Raw genomic sequence first — 20379 nt, forward strand, 5'->3', positions numbered from 1 at the left:
GCAACCTAAAAAAGCCGGACACCAACCATACCATTTTTTCGATCCTAAAAAAAATCCCAACAACCGGAATGATATTATCCGCACCCTCACCGTCGATCTCACAGAACAAACGGGACGAGTGCTTTCCTTTGCTTCGGATTGTTGTGAAAGTTTTCCACGTACCACTGCACAGTGGGCAACGGCCATACAAACGCCGGGATGAAAATCAATTCCTCGTGCTATTGCAGTTTTTCTTCATTCAATACAATTGCTCTTACTATACAGGGCAGTCCTATACTAAAATCGTCAAAACAGCGAATAACTTAATAATTATCGCTCACTACATTGCATTATTGCGTATCAGTTAACAGCATCGACAATACTTGCTAGGAATTAAAACGAAGGCGGAATAAGTTTCTTACTGTAAACCTCGAATTTTACTAATTTGAACTAAACGTTGAACTTATAAAAGGCACAAAATCGCAAGGCAGAAGAATTAACAGAAGGCTGAAGGTGTTGTCAGTACAACGATCCGTAAGGCCCGTGTCTGTGCTCCATCGCATGCGATTTTATCGCACGTGCTGTCAAACGCTTTTTCGTATTAAATTGCGATTAATTGGATGATTTGAATAATATAACGATTGTGAAAAATTAATTTGAGATTGTTCCTACAAAACACCACACATTTAGTTTGACAGATAAAATCGGATGCGGCGTCCGACGAAATCAAAAAATTTTGATTCCGTCGTACGACGAAATCGCACGTCCGACGTTATCTGTCAAATCCCATATAAAATTTTGACAGGCCTTCCGATAAAATCGCATCCGATGGAGCACAGACACGGGCCTAAGGGCGGTGGCAACGCTTTTTCGCATGCGATTTTATCGGACGGCCTTTCAAATTTTTATATGGGATTTGACAGATAACGTCGGACGACGAAATCGCACGTCCGACGTTATCTGTCAAATCCCATATAAAATTTTGACAGGCCTTCCGATAAAATCGCATCCGATGGAGCACAGACACGGGCCTGAGCGTTGGCACCGCCCTAAACGAATACAGGCGGTCCCCGAGATACACGGTTAATGGGGACCGAAAACGGCCGCAAAATACCGCGTATCTCGAATTTCCGCGTAAGTCGAATCTCGTGATTTCCAGCTAAAATATCACTAATTTTCGTGTAATTTTGCAAGTAGGGAGTGGTTTTAGTCACTTTAGTGTAAACTATTTTTTCATACAAATCCGCTATACGCGAAAACTCGAGATACGCTATTGCGCTCGGTCCCGTACGATAGCGTATATCGGATAATGACTGTAATTCAAATAACGTTAACGGTTTCATACGGCTCACTCCATTTCTTCAACTTGTTTGATTCTAATATGCCATCATATGGCATCTGAGTTATTGGACAGCCCTCAATGTCCCTAATGACATAGCGATCGTTAGGCAATACCTTATGGACTATGTACGGACCTTTATATTTAGGAATCAACTTCTTATTCTGCTGAGTGTTGCTATCAATGTTCCGCATTACTACATAATCTCCAACTTCATATTTAGCTGCTGGTTTATGATTTTTACGAAAATATGCCTCATTGGTAAGCTGAGATTTAATTATATTTGCCGATGCTTCAGCCCGAATGTCGCTTAAATCATTTAGTGTACTTCCACGACGCTCGTCTAAAAACTCCGTTAGTTCATCAATTAAATGACCCCGTTGTTCAATACCAAACAGGAGAGCTGAGGGTGAAAACTTCGTACTGGCGTGCTTTGAATTATTCAACGCATATTCAGCATCCAGTAAATGCAAATTCCAATCATCGTGATCATAAGAATCCGAAAGTTTGCTGAGGATGGGTCGAAGTACGCGGTTAACCCTTTCGACTTGTCCGTTTGCTTGTGGTGAACCAGTAGCGTTGAGTACATGCTGTACCTCATTTGATCTAAGGAAATTTTCGAACTGGTTGGACGTGAAGCAGGTACCTCGGTCACTAATTATCCGTTTGGGTCGGCTGTAATAGGAAATGTATTGTTTGAGAGCATTGCATACTTCCTGACTTCCAGTGGAACGAGTCGCGTATAGCTTAGTAAATTTCGTAAATGCGTCTATCACAACTAATATATACTTCTTTTTGGATTTCGTAAGAGGTAGTGGTCCCAGGTGATCAATGTGAAGTGTGTCAAAAGGTTGGGGAGCTTTCGGTATACTGTGGATGTTCTGATTATTAGTTCTAGTGGGAGCTGAATATATGATACATTTCAAACAATTCTTGATGAAAGACTCAACTCTATTCCGCATAGAAGGAAACAAATAATGACAGCTAATTTTTGAAATTGTTTTGTCAACCGATAAGTGACCTATTTTCTCATGTGTGTGGCGGATGATATTATCTACCATCTCGCGGGGGACATAAAACTGAAGCTCTTTTGAGGGTGACTCATGATATACGAAACCATCTTGCAAAACATATCCAGGTAAATTTTACAGTTCTAGTTGGGACCTAATGCTTTCAATAGTAGGATTACGAGATTGGGCTAGCTGTAGTTGGAAGTCAATATCAAGTTCACTTATAGCACCAATTGCTTCAGTCCGGCTCAGAGCATCCACGTGGGCCATAGAGGAACCTGAGCGATGCTGAATAGTATACAGGCGTCCCCCGAGTTACGACCCCCTCGAGTTACGACGATTCGCAGATACGACGATTTCGATTTTGACAGTTGAAAGATGTCATTGAGACGAAATTGATATATTTTTTAGAATTTCTGTGCAGATAACCGTTACAAACATATTTCCTCAGATTCCACAACACCCCGATCTTGAATATCTATGTCATGTAAACGGCTTTTGGAGGGAAATTAATACATTATCGTACATTATTTTTGATAAAATATACGATTTCATAGATTCCGACTCTTCAATTTCGGTTATAAACTTTATATTCACAGATATTCGACATACGACTATTTCAACTTACGCCTTGCTTTAGGACATTTTTTCGGTCCCAAATACAGTCGTATCTCGGGGGACACCTGTAGTCATAATTCTCGAGGAATAGGGACCACCGGGCAATCTTCGCAGAAGTGTTACGATTTTTCAGCGTTTGTACAAGAGAATTGCAATCCGTGATTATCTTTAAGGGTAATTCATGGACGTACGAGTGGAACCTTTTCAACGCATATATTACGGATAGAGTTTCCAACTCGTAGCTATGAAGTTTTGATTCTTCTTTAGAGGTGGTTTTAGAAAAAAATGCTATTGGGTGAAGTTTCCCATCATTCTGTTTTTGGAATAAGACTGCACCAAAACCGAATAAGCTCGCGTCGCAATGCAGCTCCGTCTCATATTTGAGATTAAAAATAGCCAAGACAGGAGACTGGACAAGTTTTTGACGAAGGGTTTGAAATGCTTGGATGCAAGAATTATCAAAATCAAATGGCACATCTTTTGTCAAGAAGATTTGTAAGAGGTTTAGCTATATGAGAAAATGATGGAACGAACCTACGGAAGTAAGAAAAGAACCCTAAACATCTTCTTAACTGTTTGACATTAGTGGGCATAGGAAAGTTATATATTGATGTAAGGTGTTTTCCACTAGGTCGTATACCAGAGGCACAGGCTTCGTATCCAAGATATTCCAAATTAGTGTGGGCAAATTTGCATTTATCAATGCGCAGTTCAAGTCCATTTTGTTTAAGTTTCTCAAGAACAGAACTCAACGTCTCAAGATGAGAGTGAAAGTCATTAGAAGCTATTATGATGTCGTCCAAGTAGACAACTAATTTCTCGGAATCTATAAATTTGCGTAATATTGAATTTATGAATCTCTGAAATTCCGCGGGGGCATTTTTAAGCCCAAAAGGCATCTTTAAATATTCATATTGCCCATCAGGTGTTACGAAGGAGGTGTACTTAATTGAGATTTCATCCATCTTTACCTGATGGAAACCGCTTTTTAAATCAAGCAAACTAAATACACTTTTACCACTCAGGTGTTCGAGGCATGTCTCAATTAACGGTAATGGAAAATTATCCCTTACTGTTATTTTATTCAGGGGCCTGTAATCGACGCACATGCGCACTTCACCACTTTTTTTTCTAACTAGCACAAGGGGAGAAGCGTATGGGGAATTGCTTGGTTGAATGACTTTATCATTTAACAATTGATTTACTATCTGTCGCACTTGATTCCTCTCCCCATAGGAAAGTCTACGTGGCTTTGCATAAATAGGGGTATCATGAACGAGATTAATTTTCATGGAATACTGAGGATATTCTATATTCTCAATAGGATAGTTAGTGTAGCAATGATCAAATGCGGACAAAATGGCTTCAGACTCTTTAGGCGAAAGTTGCTTCCCGATATCTAATTCAAGGGGGCTGTCAAATATCTCCGACACACAAATGTGGCTAAAAGGATCACCTACATCAAGGGACTTAACAGGTTTTGGTATCTTTTCGAAATCTGAATTACCCTCCGGTTCGCGAGCATAATGTACGGGAATCATACTTGGATAGTGTGTAAGAAAGATTGTAAATTTTCCTAAAAGGTCACGACCTATTATGAATGGCCAAGGCATACTTCTAGCAGGTAAAATGATAAGCGAGTGTGTCACACTAATATTACGAATTATGATCCTGCACTCCACTCGACCTAACGTCGTGAGCATAGTATTTCCTAATCCTCGGTACCCAGAAGGGGTAGGTTGATGCGGAAAGTTACCTGGTACTACATTGTCTGCTATTAGACTTACAGGGCTGCCTGTATCAAAAAGTGATCGTAAAAACGTTTGTTCGCTCCATGTATGTTGAATATTGAAACTAACACACACCGTTTCAATTTCGCTAAGCAGTATTTGGTCCGCAGTTTCCTCATCGAATCCATGGGAACCCAGATGGTGCACCGCAGCAGTCGTAACGGGCTGGAAGTTTCGGCACTCTCGATGTGTATGTCCCATTTGGTGGCATTTAAAACAGGATCCCTTGGGGTGGCGTGGCATTGGGCAAGCGCTTTGATAATGGCCGAATTGAGAACAGTTAAAGCATCTGGCCGGTTCATTATTGTTGTTCTGCGCCCATTGACGCGAGGGGCCAGTGCTGCGGGGTGGAGCTGGGTGTTTAGTGCGTAACGGTGCTGGTGTAGGAGTCATGCCACGAGTTTGACGAAAAGTTTCGTATTTTTTCAGCAGGGTTTTAAGGTGCTCGAGCGATTTTGCAACGAAACGTATGGATGACGTAGTAATAGGATCATCAATTCCGTCAATTATAATATTGACCAAGTCTTCCTCTGGAATGACGGTGCCCGCTATTTGCTGCATTTCCAACACATACCTTTTGATGCTTTCATGTTGCGAGAGATGTCGTGCCCTTAGTTTTTTAAACACTTCTTCTAGTTAAGTTTTTGATGTGAAAGTACTAATAAGGTCAGCTTTCAGTGTCTCATAGGTGCATGCGCCTGAGGTTTTAGCAAAAATGGCGGCGGTGTCGGTGAGCAGGCGGCGCATACAGAAAAATTTCAGCTGATCGTTTAGTGTGTACAAGCTACATACTTGTTCAAATTCTCGAAACCAGTGCTCCACCCTTACTCCTCCTCTTTCACCACTAAATTTTCCTATGAAGTCTTCAAAGTTGGGTACATACACTGGCAGCACTGTAGGTAGCGGCAAAGGGAGCGGTGGTGACGATGTTAAAGATGGCGGCACTGGCTGCGCTGTAGGTAAAGGCAGCGGTGGTGGTGATGATGATGATGGTAGCGAAGTCGAAGCGATGTTAGATGACTTCAGCATAGCGATTTTCTGACGAAGTTCGAGCACTTGCAGCTCCTTCTGCAGTGTTTCTAATTCCGTCTCTAACCCGCCAGAATTAGCTGTCTTGACAATTTCTTGCTCGTCATTCATTTGCTTTATCGCCAAATCCCCAGTATCAACACTTTCATGCGTTACTTCGGGCGCAAGCTTTTGTTCGGCTACAACGTGACTTCTAGGAAATAGCTCCTCGTACAACATGCGGATTTGAGCAATCGTAGCGGTTGGAGGCACCGGCACTTTCGCGTTCTCCAGCGCACACAACATATCTTCTTTGGACGGCATGGCACAATCCCACTTATGAGATGTAAACCTCGAATTTTATTAATTTGAACTAAACGTTGAACTTATAAAAGGCACAAAATCGCAAGGCAGAAGAATTAACAGAAGGCTGAAGGTGTTGTCAGTAGAACGATCCGTAAACGAATACAGGCGGTCCCCGAGATACACGTTTAATGGGGACCGAAAACGGCCGCAAAATACCGCGTATCTCGAATTTCCGCGTAAGTCGAATCTCGTGATTTCCAGCTGAAATATCACTAATTTTCGTGTAATTTTGCAAGTAAGGGGTGGTTTTAGTCACTTTATGAATTATTTGATATTATTCTGACTGAATATAACTGTTTTAAACCTTTTGAAATAGATTTTAACATTCGATCAAAACGGAAATTATTTGGCAATTTGCAATTGATGTGTCAAATCAGTACAATTTGCTCAAAGAATTGTCAAATTTAGAAAACCGCGTATCTCCGAATCCGCGTATAAGAGGTGCCGTGTATCTCGGGGACCGCCTGTAATCTTTATTTTTGACATTCAGATTATCGCACAGTTGTCGCGGTGATGGTCATATTCCGATCCGGCACTATGGTCTAATTAGGGGTCAAATCTCCAGGATACTACACATTAAAAAAATACTAGTTCTGCAACACTTTGCTCTGCTGGTTTTTTGTTTTATCTGGCACTACAACCGCTATGCGGTCTTGGCCTGCCTCTGGAGTGTCCGAAACCGCTCACGGTCTCGCGCCTTCGTCTGCCAGTTCGTTATCCCGGCCTTAATGGCGGACGCCTCCACGCCATCTTGCCACCTCAATTTGGGCCTACCACGCCTCCTCTGTCCTTGTGGACGGCCTAAAAAGACTTTACGGGATGGGTCGATTCCATGCGTATAACATGGCCAGCTCATCGGAGCCTGGCGAGCTTTATACGCTGTACGACAGTGAGGTCGCCGTACATCTCGTATAGCTCGTCATTATAGCGGCTCCTCCATTGTCCTTCCACACATACGGGGCCAAGTATCCTTCTGAGCATCTTCCTCTCGAACGCGGCTAAGAGGGTTTCGTCAGATTTGGACAGTGTCCATGTCTCAGAGGCGTATGTGAGTACTGGTACTATATAGGTACTATATAGTCCCAGCTTCGTCCATCGCGACAGGTTCTTTGTGGTGAACTGATTTTTCAGGCTGTAGAATGACCGGTTGGCAGCCAGCATCCTTGCGCGCAACTCAGCTTCCATGCTGTTGTCGTTGCTGACCTTTGACCCAAGATAGGTGAATTGTGGGACGATTTCAAAAGTGCGTTCACCTATCTGCACGTCACGCCTACGTAGATTCTGATTATTTGTTAGTGGGCCCGCTGATGTTGCCACCATCAGTTTGGTCTTTGCCTCGTTTATCTGCAATCCGAGGCTCTCTGCCGCCTGCTCGATCCCTTGGTAGGCTTCTGCTACATAGGAGAGCCGCAGACCAATGATGTCTATATCATCAGCGTATGGCAGGATCTGGGTTGACTTATAGAAGATGGTTCCCGTAGTCTCCACCCTCGAGTCACGGATGGCCCTCTCTAGCGCCAGGTTGAATAAGAGACAAGCAAGCCCGTCCCCCTGGCGCAGACCTTTGGTGGTAGCAAAAGGTCCTGAGAGTTTTCCATCCACCCTCACCTGGCACATGACGTTGGTCATAGTCATTCTAACTAGCCTTATCAGTTTGGCCGGGATTCCAAAAGAGCTCATAGCATCGTACAGTTTTACCCAGGCTATGCTATCGTATGCGGCTTTTAAGTCTATGAAGAGATGGTATGTGTCGTGTCTGTATTCAGCCATCTTCTCCAAGATCTGCCGCATGGTGAAGATCTGATCAGTGGTTGATTTTCCGTTTCGGAATCCTCTTTGATAGTTTCCGACTATCTCTTCGACGTGCGGGACAAGGCGATACTGAAGGATCAGGGAGAATATTTTATAGGCGGTATTCAACACCGTAATACCCCTGTAGTTGTTGCAGTCCAACCTATCTCCCTTCTTGTATATGGGGTAGATGATGCCGAGATTCCAATCACAAGGCATCGATTCGCTATCCCACACCTCAGTAACAATTTGATGAATCTCGTTTTCTAGTCGTGCACCTCCATTCTTGACCAGTTCGGCTGCAATTCCGTCGGTTCCGGGTGCCTTGTTATTTTTCAGCCGACAGATAGCCTTTCGTGTTTCTTCTATGCTAGGTGGCAGTAGCATGTCACCATCTGCTAGTGGCGCTTCTAGCTGTTCGCTAAACTGGTCATTGCGTAATTCATCAAAGTACTGAGCCCACCGCGAGAGGACCTCTGGCTGGTTACTGACCAGATCTCCATCCTTGTTGCGACAGCAGGTTACCTTAGGTACAACGTTGTTCCGGTAACCTGCTATCGCTTGGTAAAACTTTCGTGTCGGTCCGTACGCCTCTCTGGTTTGCTCGAGTTCCCGCATGTTTTGCTCTTCCAAAGCATGCTTCTTGGAGCGGTGAACTCTTTTCTCTTCGCGTCTGAGCCGTGAATATTCCTCTGCGCATGCCCGCGTTCTATGCCGTTGCTGCATTGCTCGGTATGCAGTATTCTTACGTTCGGTCACTTGTCTGCATTCATCGTCGAACCAGCCAGATTTGGTGTTGCCACGACGTGGTGGGAGTATATGTCTTGCACAGTTTATTATTTTTGTTTTTAGAGCGTTCCACCTCTCGCTCGTAGTTTCATATCTGTTTTCTGGTAGTAGAGACTCGTCTAAAGCGGCTTTGAATTCCTGTTGGACAGTAATGTCCCTTAGAGAGTCCGTGTTGAGCCGAGGCTGCGTGTTTTCTCCACCCCCATTGGCGCGGGGGCGGGCGATTCTACAACGTATCACTAAGCCAACCAAGTAGTGATCGGAATCGATATTGGCTCCTCGATATATTCTGACATTTAACAGGCTCGACTGTCGTCGGCGGCTTATTAACACGTGGTCGATCTGGTTGAAGGATTCTCCACGCGGGTGCGCCCATGTAATCTTGTGGATTTTTTTGCGCGCAAATTTGGTACTTCCTACAACCAGATTGTTTGCTGCGGCGAACTGGACCAATCTACTACCATTATCGTTACTGTGCTCATGCAGACAGTGACAGCCAGTGTATTGGCGGTACATTGGCTCCCTACCGACTTTTGCGTTGAAGTCCCCCAGGATGATTATGAGGTCATGCCAGGGGCACGCATCTACGATTCTAGCGAGGCGGCCGTAAAAAAGGTCCTTCTCCTCTTCCTCTTTATCTTCGGTAGGGGCGTGAACGTTTATGAGGCTTATATTAAAAAATTTGCCTCGCATGCGCAGGGTGCATAGCCTATTGTTTATAGCCTTGAAATCCATGATTGCGGGTTTCAACCGGGGACCTACGGCGAAACCCGTTCCGAGCACGCGGTGGCGGTCATGGCAGCTGTAGTATATGTCGTAGCAATGCTTACCACGCCTGTTCTGCACACCGTTCCCTAGCCACCGAATCTCTTGTAGAGCTACGAGGTCCATGCTCAGTGTGGCTAGGGCGTCATCAAGTTTTTTCAAGGCTCCGGCTTCGCTTAGAGTGCGTACGTTCCATGAGCCCATTTTTAGAGTAGTCCGGGGGCATTGCGTAGGGTCGGTATCGTTGAATCCGTTTCGAAAATTTCTTTGGCTTTCTGTAGTCGGTTGCTTCATGGGACTGGGTGACTGGCCCCGCGCCCACGTGACCGTTTTGTTTAGCGTCGGGTTGCCCCCCCCCGACGTTCAGGCAACCGGTTTCCCGGGATACCCACCCCCCTCCTGGTTCGCCATATGCCACCATCCGCCCAAGGGGTTGGGTCAAGCCCGTGTACCCAAGCTTGGATATGTGGTGACACATGTTACCACTCTGCCCGACGAGGACGTGTCGGAATAGGAGTTGGATGGGAGAGCCTGTATTATCCCTCAAAGGGGCTTCGGATCCCATCCCATTACAGAGCAAATGGGATGGGCTCTGCTGGTATTATGTTTTATAATCGAAATATGATTAGAAAAGAGCACATTCGAGAAAAAAAATAAACATATTTTAATTATCTATTGTAAAGTCCGGCAAATTTGACCTCTGACATGACCATAGTGTTCAATTATTCGAACGGATTATGACCATAATAATGACAACTGTGCGATCGTATGAAGTGTCACAATAAAGAACCATTCTGCTTTTGATCCAAGGATTATGTATTTAGAAGGTTGATTTTTATCGCTTTTGCTGGGCGACATTGTGGGGGACATCTGTCACTCTCTGCATACAAATTTCATTACCCCGCACCAGCCCTCCCCGATTTTTATTCCGGAGCCCCCGGAAGAGAATTGTCAAGTCGAGAAATGTCATTTTGCTCTGAACAACTTCACCTTGAAATTTATAACACCTTGTTTTGATCGTTGCTTAGGCAACATCTTCAGCGTTTCACCTTAAGTCTTCAGCCTTCAGTTCTTCCGTCTTCAGCAAGGTGGATTAATAAGATCCACAATAAGATAAGTATTTTTAATCCAACTTGGTCTTCAGTTCTTCCGCCTTCAGTTCCTTAGTCTTCCGTCAATTAATTGTTAAAAAATCAGTGGTCATTACAATATAAATCATTTTATACGTTTGAAATGTGTTTATTGAAATAACAGGTTGGCTGATAAGTCCCCGGTCTGACACATAGATGGCGCCGCTAGTATTAAATGCATATTATTTTTATATAGTACCAACCTTCAAATGAATCGTGTCAAAATTTGACGTCTGTATGTTAATTAGTTTGTGAGACAGAGCGTCTTTTGTCAAGCAACTTTTGTGTTGTGTTGTTCCACCAAGACAACGCACCTGCCACAAGTCATAGAGAACGATGGCAAAAATTCATGAATTGGGCTTCGAATTGCTTCCCCACCCACCGTATTATCCAGATCTGGCCCCCAGCGACTTTTTCTTGTTCTCAGACCTCAAAAGGATGCTCGCAGGGAAAAAATTTGGCTGCAATGAAGAGGTGGTCGCCGAAACTGAGGCCTATTTTGAGGCAAAACCGAAGGAGTACTACCAAAATGGTATCAAAAAATTGGAAGATAGTTATAATCGTTGTATCGCTCTTGAAGGGAACTATGTTGAATAATAAAAACGAATTTTGACAAAAAAATGTGTTTTTCTTTGTTAGACCGGGGACTTATCAGCCAACCTGTTATATTAAATTAATAAAGAAATATGTTTGTAAAACATGTTTTTTATGAAAAATTTCTGCTTTTATATTCATATTCAATCAAAATAATCAAAATCTTCCATGAATTACATAATTCTTCTTCTTCTTTGGCTCAACAACCGTTGTCGGTCAAGGCCTGCCTTTACCTCTTGTGGGTTTGGCTTTCAGTGACTAATTGATTTCCCCCCATAGCAGGATAGTCAATCCTACGTATGGCGGCACGGTCTATTTGGGGCTTGAACCCATGACGGGCATGTTGTTAAGTCGTACGAGTTGACGACTGTACTACGAGACCGGCCAGTTGAACCTGCTCAGTCAAATCTGCTAATAACTCAATGAATAACCCATGTTTCGGCTAGAATGCTACAGCGGAGCAAAGATAAACTTCTATTCTTTGTTAAACAACATAGTTGTATCACAAATCAGCACTAAAAGCCCAAAAATTTATTTTTGAAAAAAATGTAAACATCGCGGACGGCTCCAGCTAACATCCCCTGAGAAAAGACTTCATATAATGGATGAAAATGAATGCGGCGGAATAGAAAATTATTTCGGGCCAAATGAAGTAGCACGTCAGAATAGAAATACGTCTCAAGTGAGATGAATTGTGCAGCTCACATCGCAAAGTGACTTGGTAAACCCTGTAAATGTTATACTCCCCCTCTCCCTCTTTCCCATGTAACAAATGGCATCGTTTGACGACACCCCCTCCCCTCCTATAAGTGTTACGTAATTAATGGATGACGCCTCATCCCTATGTGGGTGATGGGTTTTGTTAATTTCCAGCTTTGATTCTGATATTCAATGATTCTCTTTATAATGAACGAATGAACGAGTAAAGTTAAGAACGAGAGCCCTATGTGCTACGCCTCTTATCGGAATGAAACAAAACAGTAATAGCATATCGCACGAGAATTTACTGCTCTCATCTCTCTCTTGCTATGCGGTATGTGCTCACCCGAAACACTGCGATACGGGTTGGCAGTCAACGCGTTAATAGAGTATCGCGGGAACGATCTGTACATAAACAATGGCTGACTGTACTGTAGTCAAGCGCAAACGGGGCGGTGTCTGCGAGTGAGACCACTATATGTGAGTGCACCACTATATACACACATCCACAATTGAAATGTTTTTGTGGGAAAGGTTTAAACCACCATCCTCATCTTTATCTCTCTCTCATTCTCTCTCTCTCTCGCTCTCCTCTCGCTCTCTCTCTCATTCTCTCTCTTTCTCTCTCGCTCTCTCTCGCTCTCTCTCTCTCTCATACACCTTCTTCTTGGTGCCTTCTCTTTACGTTCCTCTTCCTTTAGCAGCGGTAAACGCTCCTGCGAGCATGCGTGCATTTTTTGAAAATGAATGGAATTTGACACCCGCTGCGAGCATCAGTTTGAATACGAATGCCACAGAATCAAATAATTTTAATTTTTTACGTACTTCTTCTTCTTCACAAAGCACAACAACCATTGTCGGTCAAGACCTGCCTGTACCACTACTGGAATTAGCTTTCAGTGACTTATTGATTACTCATAGCCAGTCATACGTATGAAGGGCATGGTCCATTCTGGATTTGACCTCATGCCGGGCATGTTATAAGGTCATTTGATTATTTTTTTTGAGGAATCGAAACAAAGTAGTTAGATATGAATAAAAGTTAGTCCACTGTTGTAACTTGAACAATCATGAAGCTAACAGGATTTAATCATTGTTATTCACCGTTTCAAATAAAAATGTTGGCTATTAAATTCTTTTTAAAAACAGATAGTTTTTTTCATAAACTTCCATTGAAAGGTAATTATTTAAAATTACTAGCAAAAATATATCTTCGACCTTGCAAGCTACTTTCCATCAGTTAACCAGTTATTTTCACCATGGCGGACGAAGACATGCGTGTAGGCATGTTTTCGTTCTATATTAAATTTTTAAGATTTTTCATGATTCTCAGGAACCTGTTTGGCCGGGTGCATCGACCCCCTACCGGGTTTTCCCTCCGTCTTCATTTTCATTGTCTTGGTGCTTCTTGCCGCTCAGGATCGTCGGTCAATCGAAACCGGACTTTCTTATTTGATTGTGCAAGCATCCGAACGAAGCTGCTGTGTAATGTGATCGCGCACTCTTCACTGTTTGGTCGGCATTGGTGACGCACGCAGTCACATATTGTGGAATGGTGGAGACATCGAGGCCTTATCTCGAAGCTCTTGAAATCGACATCGCTGCAAATGCGACATCGCTGCGCTCGACAGAAGGATTCCAATGAACTAGCACTGATCTTGGCGGTCCGTTCAAATCGGACGACCAAAATTAGTTCACTTTTATTTATATATTCATTTTGTGTCAACTAATTAATTTGGCCAGATTACAAGGCTACGCAACTAAATTTGAAAGATCCCCTTTACTGTAAAGAGTATAAAGAATACACGGAAAACAATAGTATAGTAAAGAGTATAGAGTACACGGAAAACAAAAGTCTCTATACTCAAATAAAAGTAAGTACTTTTTACGATCCCTTTAGGAACCTAAAACCAAAATCCAACCCATATTGGTCCTGAAACTATTATATCAACTTTTCTGCTTCAAGAACTGCACATAACCCAATACCGGTCCTGCACCTCGTTACTGAAACTATGCCTGTGCAGAAACCAATACTGAACAAAAATCGTTTCTGGAAATAATACTGGTTATACAGGTCCAGCAACTGATCATGCACCCATACTGGTCCTAGAACCCATCATGAACCTATACCGGATCCTGAAACCGATCATGAACCCATAGTGGTACTTCAACCGATCATGAACCCATACTGGTACTGGAACCAGACATGAACCCATACGAGTCCTGGAACCAAGAATGAATCCATACCATTGCTGGATGTTAGCATGAACCTTTACGGGCCCTAGAACCGGTCATGAACCCATACGGGCCCTGCAACCGATCATGAACCCATACAGGCCCTCGAACCAATCATGAACCCATACGAGTCCTGGAACCTATCATGAACCTTTACGGGCCCTAGAACCGGTCATGAACCCATACGGGCCCTGCAACCGATCATGAACGCATACGGATCCTGGAACTGATTATGAACCCATACTGTTCCTGAAATCGATCATGAACGCATATGCCTCCTGGAACCGATCATGAACCCATACGGGTTCTGGAACCAATCACGAACCCATACGGGCCCTGGAACCTATCTTGAACCCATACCGGTCCTGGAACCAGTCATGAACCCCTTATTGGTCCTAACCGGTCCTAATCGCTCGGAGGATATCACGAACCTACATCGGTCATGGAACTTAAAGGTAACCCCTAAAGAACCTGGAACTCAAACTGAATACATACTGGTTCTGGAACTACTCATTAATCAATATCAGTGCTGGAACTGAAAGTAATCCCATAAAGAACCTGGAACTGATATTGAACACATACCGGTCCTGGAATCGATCATGATCCCATGCTAATCCAGAAATCGCTCCCGATTTCATCTTTTTGTGGAACAGTTCCAGGTACTTCAGGTATGGAACCGATACAATACTAGTTCCAGTCAACAAACTATACCCAGCAGTAAATGTGCAACCTAAGAATTAGCGTAGGAAATAGCATAGGAATTAGCGTAGGAATTAGAGTAGGAATTAGCGTATGAATTAGCGTAGGAAATTTAGTATAATTTGTATAGTGATTTTAATATTAAGGTCAAAATAATAACAATTAATGGTATTTAGTTAGGCTATTTTTGGATTGACGATTATTGTTTTCGTATCGTATTCAGTGCCCCATTAAGAAGGTAAGGTTCTATATTTATTGTTTTTTGTTTACAGTCACCTTGGAACGTAAGGTTCTATGTTTATTGCTTGGTGCTTGCTTGTAGGTAATTGTAGGGAATTGTAGGTAAATGGTGTAGGTAGTTGTAAACATATCGACACGCGAAGAACAAATGGTGCATTTTGATAACGCTAATGACCAATGGTCATTTTTTAAAGGAAAAGAGCCTATCAATTTCCATTCGGCCTCATACAATTCTCGCCTTTATGAAGTGCTTGACTTTAAGATATTGGCAAAATGTGCTTGTCAATAAGAGTAGGGGAAAGCGGGGCAAAATGGACACCCTCAATTTAAGCATTAATTCACTACAAAGATGCTTTCCAATGCTCAAAATGTATTCATTAGAGTGTTCTATGAACACCATGTAAGTTTCATAACCTTTACATAACAAATAACTAAGAAAAATCCAAAATAAGGTTTAGTAGCCAATGATGTAATTTTTGCCATTTCGAAAATAAGTTTAATTTAGTGTCACAGGGATGCGTTGAAGTTTCGCATTGTTTATTTTTAAAGATATGATATTTCTTTACTATCTTTCTGAAGAAAGCAAGGCGATTGAATGCGTATTTTTACTAATATAACAAAAAATACAAAAATGCTTCACGTGGGGCATAATGGGCAGTTACGCTTGGGGCAAAATGGGCAGATGCTTTTGACATACGGCGCTTGGTGAGGCTATGGTGTTGTATTTGTCGCCTCAATAATGATAACAGGCACAGCTTGGAAAATTTCGATTTGGTAGATTAAAGCGTGTAAAAACTGTTTTAATTTCGATAACATATTTTTGGAAGAATTTTAAGGGCTTTTCTGACCAGCAAATCAAAAGATAGAACGAAAATACATTTCACGAAACGTGCGCAAAAGCATAGACCATTACCTAAGCGCATTTGTTGTGGCCCATTTTGCCCCAGTGTTTTGACGTTTCACAGTTTGTTTACATATGCCCATTTTGCCCCAGGGCTATGCCCATTTTACCTCGCGTGTCAAAAAAGCTTCTCGTAAAACATCAACTTTTATTTTACATTGTTTTCATGATTTTAAGTTGTTTTCATCCTATTTGGCAATTTTAATCCATAGATAAAGGGTGGAGGCATACAATAATGAAAGAAAAATTATGTTTTGTGACATATTCAAAGGAAATATTCAGTGAACTGCTTAACATGCCCATTTTGCCCCGCTTTCCCCTACTTTTATCAATGAAGTTAAGAAAGTGGCAGTCCGATACATGCCCAGATAGCAAAGCCGAAGGCCTTTGTATGGGAGCCATCGCGCTTCGAAGCGCTTTTGGGTTTTTTTTCGCCTTCGCGCACATTTTGCTTTATGCGCGCGAAATAGTGAGCCTTGATCAGCGCGATGGCTCCCATACAAAGGCCTTCGGCTTTGCTATCTGGGTTGTGTTCAACAGGGATGGGTACCCAACCAACCAAACCGTGCGCTTTCGAAGCAAATCCTTTGTGATGAGCGAGAAAGCATGTCACGCATCTCACGTGTTGCCAAAACATTGTTTAAGCGATGGATGTTGCTATGGAGTGAATGAAAGTTTTGTTCAGAACTTTGCGCTCATTTCTTTTTACTAATTTGAGCAATTAGAATATTACATGGCTGATACAATCCAAGGATTTCATTTTTCAATTAGTCACCGGGGTATAAGCAAAGGAAGGTATGTGTATTGTGTACCAAGTGGGGACATGTACTGTTCAGTCTTATGACTAATAAGCTTTTGGTTCGACCAGCAAGACGGTTGCAAACGGTAGTGATTTGGTTACGGTTGGTGATTGCAGTGATTCGATTACGGTTGGTGATGATTGGTTACGGAATGGCAAACAATGAAAAAGTCTATCAATGGTTCTGAATACAGAGTGGACTCAAATGACTTCTTCTTATGTCTCCATGAGTGATTGGCCGCAGGCATTTGAAGCATTACAGTTCTTTGGTTTGATCAACAAGTCAAAAGACAGACAAAGGGGCCCTTCACGATTCTAGCCAGTTTTAGTTGTAAGGAGTTTGATTCTAGATTCCACTACGTCACAACTGTCAAAGTGTATGTAGTCCAGGTGGTCTCATAGCATGTTTTTTAAAACCAAATTTGAATACACCTTTTTAACAGAATAAGTGAAAACTTTTGCTCCAACGAGCTTTCTGGAGGCTTGACGAATACTCAAAACACTCTTAAATTCTTTATTCATAAGAAGAAGCGATAAAAATCAGCCTTCTAAATTCATACACCTTGGGATAAGCCCACCTGTCTATTATACACACTTAGATAGCTGCCCGATATGCTATACAATGCAAACTGCTGACAGGCTGAAATTTCTGCCTACGAACTTATAACGGAAAGGACCCTAAAGTCTGATATGTGAAAATAATATCATAACTTTCAAATCAAATCCAACACACGACCTGAAACCTAATGTTACAAACCCATAGCTCCCGATGGGCATTAGTAATCCCACAACCGATCTGAGCAAGTCAGATTTGTTCGGACTGTCAGGATAGGATTATACTAATCAATCGACTTCTCATTTCAAGAGTTTCGATATGTCCCCCAACTGAAGCTAGGGCCCCTTAACTCTAACGTTTCCAGTAAGAAAAACTCCTTTAGGGTTTTAATGATCGCCTGGACAATAAGTCCGCTTCGAATAAGTTATATTCCAGAAAAGAAATCTAAAGTTTGAAAGCTCACTGGAATCGATTTCGATAGCCGAATTCCAATAGGTAATAGCACGAATAAGAAGACGAAAGAAAATAAAAGCAATAAAAAAACAAAACAAATTGATGGTAGAGTAAAGCAATAAAGACAAAACAAGATTGTTGGCAGTGGATGACGAGACGTCCGACGTGTCTCTAATGTAAAATGACTCTACGAGTATTTTTTGCGTTGGAGGTGAAATCACAACCCCCACAGTAATCAATTCTTGAGCTTATAGTTCGAGCTGATCGTTTATTTACATAAGCTTCAGGCGATGTTCAATTGACTCATGGCACTTTGTATATGTGTTGTTGTGTGTGAGAGTGAGAGGGAAAGAGAGACGTATAGAGGGAGGTCGATAGGACTATAACAATAAATAACAAAATAATGAAGTCTTTCCTATGCGACTGCTGTGGCACTGTATTGCTTGGCTTAAAATGACTGCTAACTTATCTTAGGCGGCTTTAAAAGGCCTGGAGCTCTCAGTGTTAACAAACCCACTCCTCCACCTCCCAAAGCTTCTTCCCCCCGCCCTGTCAGACTGACGTGGTCCCCTACGGCCGCTCAGTCCACGTTACTAATACTGGGGAATTCCGGTTTTGTTAATGCGATTTTGTGCGTCCCGCGTCTCTGTAACGTGTTACTGTCATACGCCAGGAGGCAACATGCATTTGAGTGCTTCTGTACTGTGGTTTTCTGTCAATGCGTACCAAACAGATTACTTTATTTTGATGAGAGTGAAAGAGAGAGAGACATAAGTAGACATATATAAAGAGAGAGATAGAGAGAGACAGTGAGAGACAGAGATAGACATCCCAAGTAGCCTTAAGAAACTCTATTTGATTATTAACAGTTTCTTAAAGCCGTTAAAAATCAAATAGAGTTTCTTAAGGGAATATGACATTTGCTTGCGTTACAGCATAACGACATGTTCCGTTACCTTGTTATTTTTGACTCAGGCCAATATAACTGACAGTGTTATTCAAATTTTGTCAACACTATGTAGTTTCTATGTAGTTTAAGCAGGGTTTAAAAACCATTTTATTTTTAATATTTATTTAATTAAGCACTCTGATTTTAATTGCAAAACATTTCATTATTTTAATCACATGTTTAATATTTGATTTCAGTTCATCTTCATTTGATATGACAGTTAAAAAAAAATAGAAAAAATATTTTAATTTATTTTAATGGAGATTTTCGACGTATTAATACATCGCATACCATTTTCAAAACTAAAAATATATTATACTTAAAATCATTAAATTATTTGTTTAAATTAATTTGCTCTTGATGAAGATACTTTTTGAGATATACTGTATGTGCTGCGCCGCCATTCGTAATGTCAAAAAGTTCGTCAAGCTTCGTGTGTGATGAAAGGCGACAAGAAAAGCAAGCAGCCGCAAATTTTACAGCTTGTAATTTGTGTATTATCAAGCTTGTACAACAGGTTAGTGTATCTTTATCACCATTATCATCGCATTAACTATATTTTTAATATTTCTCGCAGCATTTAAACTCGGTGGTAGAGTTCCGCCCGCTCCATCAAATACAGAGAAAGACGCCGTCCAATATTGTTCCTGCCTCGCGGTCGTGCACTACCGTCAGCACTGCACTAGCCGCAACATGCGCCCCTTGTCCCACATTTCCATAATCTGTGGTGGTCAACAGCTGTACGACGGCCGCCTACAGCCACCGGGATAGCCTCGCTCTCTAGTGCGATACTGATGAACCTGCGGCGCAAGAGCACGCAAGCGTTTGGTGGCGGCGGCTGTGGAATGATGGTGCACCTCGGTAAATATGGTGCACGAGAAGAATTCTTCCCGCAAAAGGCATCCGTTTGGGCACTGAAATCGAACGACGCCTACGGAGACAGTAACAACAACAACCATCCGGACAGGAGACGGATCTCAGTCGGTTGTATGAAAACAGCAAGGTGCACTAGATCGTGAAACACTGGCCGTCCAGTACGACACAGGCCTTATCAGCAGATGGCATGGAAATGCCGCGTACAATGAGGCCGCACCGTGACGCCCCGCGCTGTAGCCCTCTTTTACGCACCGAAGTTAAGCAGTTCCATCGGGATGTCTTCATCGCGCCGGATCATTTGCGGGACGATAGCGACAAATGTCCCGCCGTAGGATCCAACCAATATGGTGGATAATTAATACAAAAAATAAAAATTTCATTAATTTAATTCATAAAAAAATGAAAACTGTAGCTCAACGAAGAAATAGATACATGATGACTAAAACGGAAAGAAACATATTGCCATCCTTGTCGATTTTTTCGTTAATTTTGATCCTTTCGTTAAAAATACCGGTTGAATTTTAAATTTTAACGAAACATTGACGAAGCCAGGAAAGCGTTACGCAGTGTTTTAAGCCCTGGAATTACTGCTGTATGGAAAGCTAAAAGTAATACTTTTAGGCATACTTTTAACGGTTTCTTAACAAGATTGTGCTACTTGGGATATGTACAGAGAGATAGAGAGAGAGAGAGAGAGAGAGAGAGAGAGAGAGAGAGAGAGAAGTGAGATTTTTTCTCCAGTGGGGACCTCAGAATAGGTTCATTATTTAAATGATTATTCGGACTTTAGGGT

General features: G+C 42.2%; 1 protein-coding gene across 1 annotated transcript; it reads right to left on the bottom strand.

The window, feature by feature from the left end:
- Positions 1 to 1201: 1201 nt before the first annotated feature.
- Positions 1202 to 6206, bottom strand: LOC133395039 (uncharacterized). The gene is made up of 2 exons (XM_061663273.1): positions 4812 to 6206; positions 1202 to 1993 (listed from the first exon to the last, which is right to left on the bottom strand). Exons 1-2 carry the CDS (start codon positions 5036 to 5038, stop codon positions 1300 to 1302), a joined length of 921 nt encoding a protein of 306 aa, XP_061519257.1. The 5' UTR covers positions 5039 to 6206; the 3' UTR covers positions 1202 to 1299.
- Positions 6207 to 20379: the final 14173 nt, after the last annotated feature.

Source organism: Anopheles gambiae, unplaced genomic scaffold, assembly GCF_943734735.2.
Source record: "Anopheles gambiae unplaced genomic scaffold, idAnoGambNW_F1_1 scaffold_41, whole genome shotgun sequence".
Lineage (NCBI taxonomy): Eukaryota > Metazoa > Arthropoda > Insecta > Diptera > Culicidae > Anopheles > Anopheles gambiae.

Bases quoted from the DNA above. Each gene is read 5' to 3' on its own strand.
- LOC133395039 (XM_061663273.1), bottom strand. From the start codon at position 5,038: ATGAACCGGCCAGATGCTTTAACTGTTCTCAATTCGGCCATTATCAAA. The intron at 1,994-4,811 runs GTGTGTGTTAGT...TTCCTATTACAG, and splicing joins TGCTTAGCGAAATTGAAACG to CCGACCCAAACGGATAATTA.